General features: G+C 46.3%; 1 protein-coding gene across 1 annotated transcript; it reads right to left on the bottom strand.

The window, feature by feature from the left end:
• LOC8083204 (putative serine/threonine-protein kinase) lies at positions 1,534-5,926 on the bottom strand. The gene is made up of 7 exons (XM_002438802.2): positions 5,618-5,926; positions 3,695-3,838; positions 3,464-3,579; positions 3,171-3,381; positions 2,827-3,064; positions 2,389-2,539; positions 1,534-2,295 (listed from the first exon to the last, which is right to left on the bottom strand). Exons 2-7 carry the CDS (start codon positions 3,762-3,764, stop codon positions 1,936-1,938), a joined length of 1,146 nt encoding a protein of 381 aa, XP_002438847.1. The 5' UTR covers positions 3,765-3,838; positions 5,618-5,926; the 3' UTR covers positions 1,534-1,935.

A 6,310-nucleotide genomic window follows, 5' to 3' on the forward strand; every position in this document is an offset into this window, starting at 1 on the left:
CGCACATGGAGGGCATTGAGGGAGGGAGACGTGGCGCGCACGAGCAGAAGAAGAGAGTGGAGGAGCGGCAGGAGGAAGAAGGCTGAAGCATGGATTCGGATGGGAGGCGACACAGTGGGGATGCGCAAGGTTGGAGGAATCGATGCAAACGTCCTCGTTTTGTTCAACCGCGTCATTCTATTGGGCCACAGGCCCCCAGGTGCACGGTGTCCGGATAGAACGGACGCCCTCATAGTATCATTATCGTTTTTTTTATAAACTTAGGCCTCGTTTTGATGCAACCAAAATTTCAAAAGTTTACAAAATTTTCTATCACATCGAATCTTTGAACGCATGCATGAAGCATTAAATATAGATAAAAATAACTAGCTATACAGTTTATTTGTAATTTGAGAGACAAATCTTTTGAGCCTAATTAGTTTATGGTAGTACAATAATTATCAAATACAAATAAAAGTATGTCAAACTTTAAAAACTTTTGGCATCAAGCCTTGTTTAGTTCGCAAAATTTTTTGTTTTTGGCTACTGTAGCATTTCGTTTTTATTTGACAAACATTGTCCAATCACGGAGTAACTAGGCTCAAAAGATTCATCTCACAAATTACTGATAAACTGTGCAGTTAGTTTTTATTTTCGTCTATATTTAATGCTCCATGCATATGACCAAAGATTCGATATGAAAGGGAATCTTGAAAATTTTTGCGAACTAAACAAGACGAGCCCCAGGGCAGGGCGGCAAGGTCACACTCACTCACTCATGCTGTCATGCGGCAGATGTGGCCCAGCTAGCACAAGCACACCAACCAGGCAGGGCAGCCGATGCTGCATGCACGCATGGGGCCTCCGCCCGCCTGTGACTGTGAGCGAGATGGACCGATCATGGCGGCACGCCAATCGCTCTTCCAAGAAGAAGGCATCTCCGGCTCCACGTACGGCGTGCAGCCCGGGCGGGCGGGCACCGGCCGGGCATAGTGGCGGTGATGGCGAGTGCTGAGGCAGGTGAGGACACTTCGCTGCCGGCTGCCGGCTGCCGCCGCGCCCTGTGGCCGTGGCCAACCCAGCCACGCAGCTCAGCGCCGGCCCCTGCATGATGATGCTACGCCCCTGTGCTGTGCCTGCTTCTGCGTTCTGCCTGCCTGCCCTGCCCCGATCCTGGCGCGCGTGTCGGCCGCCGGCGAGACACCAGCAGCCGGCCGGCCTCTGCGCGCTGACCTAACTTCACTGCACCTCTCCATCATCCATCGGGGCCTGCACCTGCACGCTTGTGCCGTTGTGCGGGAGCAGGGCCAAACTCTGATCACAAGACACACAGAACCTCCGGGCAAGTACACAGCACTACAGAACTCAACGTGCTCACAACGCTCTTAAGCCTCGTTGCGCATGAGCAAGTAGAGTTCCTCCAGGATAGCTAGCTGCGAATGACTGACTGACTGCATCTGCAGTTTATGTGTACAGATGCTGCAAAAAAAACAATGAAAGAGAAGAGACTGTACAGATACTGACTGACAGTGTTTTTGGAAGATACAAACATTGTTATCAACAACTAAAACAAGAAGATTTTCCTTTTCTTTTTTTTAAGTAACTTCACAGGTTGCTTTCCAGTTCTGAATCCCAGACTGACTCACCAGTTGGTTCATGCTCTATAACTCTAACCCATCCAGGCAATGGGCATCTATATACGCACACAGATCATATAAGATCACCAAGGCCTTGTTTGGATGTTGTCGGATTCACCTCAATCCACATGCGTTGGAGTGGATTGGTGTGGAATTTAGTTCAAGTTCCACTCCAATCCACCCCAACACATGTGGATTGATGCGAATCCGACTACATCCAAACAATGCCCAAAAGAATTCTCCTCAGCCTATGCTACATACAATTTCCGGTCCTCTAGCTACACGGTCGCAATCTCTGCTTGTTGGCGAATCACGATCATCAGTCGCGCTCTGATATCTCGGTGAAGGTGATGGAGGTGCGCGTCGTCTCCTCAGACGACAGCGGGGACGACCGCGCCATGATGGAGGTCAGCAGCGTCGACGACGTGGCCCTGCTCCTCTGCTTGAGGTCTCCAAAGTCCCTGATCACGTCGGGCTTGCTGATCATCTCCGTGTCCACGTCTGCCTCGCCTTTCAGCATGGCGACCACCGTAGACATCCCTGGCCGGCGTTTCGTGACGTCTTGGGTGCAGAGGAGCCCAACCTTCAGAAACCTGCAGGCTTCATCGACGTCCAGGTCATCGCCCAGGGAACTGTCTATGATCTTCTCCAGATCCCCCCGGTCGTAATATCTCCATGTCTGCAAAAGTACAGAAGTGTTTTGCTCAAGAATGAACCACTTCCATGGCAAGTGTTCTGTGACTTGTCTGTACTAGTAGAATCCTGTATATACCTTCTCAAGGAGAATCTGGTCATCGTAGGACAATTTCGTATCAGTGTTGCATCTTCCACTCACAATTTCGATAAGCAGAACGCCATAGCTGTAGACGTCTGCCTTCCGTGTAACTTGTCCTCGAATCGCATATTCAGGAGCCAAGTAACCTCTGCAAGCAAAATTACAGTGAGGTACCACACAAACCACTTCTGAGCGATCAAATATTAGTTTGGTTTCATTCTTTCCATTGCACTCCCCTGATTCGATATTTAGATCAAATAGAATCACTTTAAGTAACTGGGGACATAAATCTGTACCATTGTAGCTGCCAGTGCCTCTCACGATTAAGTTTAAAGGACCATCAGAACTACCATTGGATTATGTGTGTGGAGAACACAAAGTAATAGAAAAACAAATATCACAGCAGATGTAACAATAATAACAACTTCCACTTACAGGGTCCCTGCGACTCTTGTGCTAACATGTGATACATCTGGAGGTAGAAGCTTTGCCAGACCAAAATCAGATATTTTTGGCGTGAGATCCTTATCAAGAAGTATATTGCTCGCCTTGATGTCGCGGTGAACAATGTGAGGACGGACACTGTCATGGAGGAAAGCTAATCCTTGGGCAACACCAATGCAGATATTTACCCGAGTTCTCCAGTTGAACTGGATGTTGCTATGTCCCAAACCTATAGCACGGAATGCACAGGAATGTTACATGATGTCAACATTTTACGTTGCTAAAAGGATAGCACTCCAGAAAACAATATTGAGAATTCAGTAAAGAGAAACTACCTAGAAGGGTATGTGCAAGACTATTATATTCAAGATAGTTGTAGACAAGGATCCTGTGGTTTCCTTCTATACAGCACCCATAGAGTTTGACAAGATTCTCATGTGCTACATCAGAGATTGCAAGAAGCTCATTAAGAAACTCCTTTGCACCTTGTCTAGAATGTAAAGAGAGAATCTTTACGGCAATAGCTGTTCCATCCTTGAGCGTTCCCTGAAGTGGTAAGTTAGAAAGGTTTCAAACACCAGTAATGCATTCTGGTCCTTGATCAAATTGAAAATAGTTATGCTACTACCTTGTAGACAGGTCCATAACCCCCCTCACCAATCTTATTGCTCTGGTCAAAATTTGATGTAGCTCTAACCAGTTCCCTGTAGCTGTATTTTGTTATATTCTCAGAACCTTTGAAATCTGCAGAAATGTGTCCAAAGTGTCACGAAGGAAGGCAGATCCATCAAAAGTTGAGAACATGCATATTACTTTCGAAATGATATTTTTACATAACTGTAGGCATAAGAGATCTTACAATCGTTAGATGGATTGTCTTGTTGTTGCGGCCCTCTTTTCCTCTTGAAGAAGTGAGCAAAACAACTCATTGCGGATGTGTTTCAAACTATCGGTGCCCACCGATGTGCAGTGTATCATTTAACTGAGATGGCAGTTTAGTATCCTGAAACATGAGGACATGAACAGAGGCTCTGCTTATGCAAAGAAGTAGCAGTATACGCAATACACTAGGCAACTTGCAACAATAAAAAATGAGCAAAACTTGTGCTTAGCAAAAATGGAAACCTAAGGAAGAAGCCAGAAACTGAATACTACTCATCATTACAAAGTGTATATCCTTTTCTAGAAAAACTAGAAAATGTATATGGGCAAAAATTAGCTTCCCACAATTGCAGTAGCAGGAAAGGATATCTATGTATACAGTACTGATGTTTATAATAATGAAACTTAGCAGAACTCTGCTAAAACAGTACCGATGTGATATGTGCGTTCCAGTTAGAACACAAAAGATATTTTCTTTGTTTGTTTTGGCATTCCAGTTGAGGGGGGAAGGGGGCAGAATAGTAATCTATAGAACACCAGGGGTGTCCAAGCATGTTAAAATCTCAAAATACAGTTCTCAGAATAAATCTAACCAAAGAGCCACAGAGATGCTGTTGCAAAAAGAAATTCTCTTGAGTTCCATAAGGTTACTTAAATTATGTCCACGCACACTATTTTCCTATGCTATACAAATATCATAATCCCACCTACTAGATTCCTAAGTTCCGTTGACCATACAGGGTTTTTTTTGGCCAAGGAACTCGCACATCAGCAAAGGCTAGATCACTGAACCTTATTGATGACCATTGATTGGAGACGTTGGTATTTCACATGTAGTACCAATTCAAAGCAGTGGTTTCATCACCCGTATCCTATCATTAGATAGAACCGATTCAGGTGGCAATAATTCAAAGAACCCTTTTTTTGCGAGGAGTTGACCACATAATTCAAATGCACTTCAAGTATGAACAGAACAGGAGCAGGAAAACCACTGATGCCCAAAGCAGTTGTTTCATCACCCGTATCCTATGTTCATTCACAAAACAATCTACCAGCGGCGCACCGCAGCACAGGCTACACCATTCAACCTGATTGATGACCATGGATCGAGACGTTAGTATTTTGCTTTAGTACCAATTCAGGTGGCAACACTAATACGATCAAACACGGTAGGCTAGGCCCACTACAGCCTTTGTTTAATTCAAAATATCTCCTATAATAGTTAGATAGGCATCAACATCAGACTCCTTTCCTAACACACCAAACATACTTTGGAGAAAAAGGAGAAAAAAAAATACTCCATACACGGTTCATTCTTTTAATAAACAGGGAAGAAGACAACCCACCAAAGAAATATGTGCAACCTGTACGTCAGTGCTTATCTAACTGATTGTTGTGAGTAATAAATAATACTCCGTGCTGCAGCACAGCAACGGATTACAGCCCATGGTACAGAATAATGACGAATAGAAATACTAGCACTATACATATGCGCTGGCATCCGATCCAATTGATTACTGCAAGCAACTAATGCATGATTGGCTTCAATCTGCACATTTGTATGCTGCATAGAATCCCGGCATGGCGTGACGATTTATCAGAAGCTGACAATCATGTGTTACTGACAACCAGAATTGGGATCAAAACGAAATTCTCTTTACTAGACCTTCTGTCCACAGACTATCAGGTAATCTAGTGATTGGTCCTGAGTTAGGCGGCGTAGTTCGATCAAAGACACAAAACCAGTGTTTGAATCGCCTACAAATCCCGTGCCCAACAAGGGAACACCAGAGACAGAAGCAACCATTTACGCAGCCACGCAACAGGCCGGCAAGGCAAGATAACACAGACAGGAAAGAAAAGGCGAGAGGATCTTTCCCTACGAGACGGCGAGACTCACCTGAAGCGCGGCAACAGGCGAATCCAACCGCCAAAGCGCAACTGAACTTCGTTCCGGCTTGGTGATCCTGACAGCGCAGCCCGGGCGGTTCCAGTCCCGCCGTGGCGCAAAACCGCCGAAATAGCGCGCCGCAGCAAGTAGCCCCGGGCTCGCCGGAGGCTTTCGGCTCCGGCGCCGCCGCACGGACACAGACGGAGAGGGAGGGGATCGTGTTAAAGGTAGCAGCTTTTTTCTTGGGCTTGGAAGTTTCTCCGGCTTCTGCAATGCAGGACGGACGGGAGAGAGGAGAGGACAGGGAAGCCATGTACTGCTAACGCGAGCGTGGCGGGCGCAGTCAAGCCGTTGACTCGGCGAGCGAGCAGATTGGCCGGGGCCGGGCCGCGGGCTTGCGGACCGGATCGCTGGGTTGGCGGCCGGGCCGCGTCCCTGCAGGGCCCACCGTGGAATGCTCCGGTTTGGTGAGCTGGACCTCGGAGTCGGCTGAGACGAGTTGAGATTGACCTCACCCATGGAGACGTGTTTTCTTTTAACTAATGGGTAGCATAAAGAAGCCCGGATGAAGTTTCCGGCTTGTGAAACCAGATTGAATCATAAGACGTACTGACCAGCTGATTAAGCTAGAATATAAGCTAACATATGAGATTCTTGTCTTTTGCTTAATGTAATAGATGATTGAAGGCACCGGAAAGTGAT

Source organism: Sorghum bicolor, chromosome 10, assembly GCF_000003195.3.
Source record: "Sorghum bicolor cultivar BTx623 chromosome 10, Sorghum_bicolor_NCBIv3, whole genome shotgun sequence".
Classification (NCBI taxonomy): Eukaryota; Viridiplantae; Streptophyta; class Magnoliopsida; order Poales; family Poaceae; genus Sorghum; species Sorghum bicolor.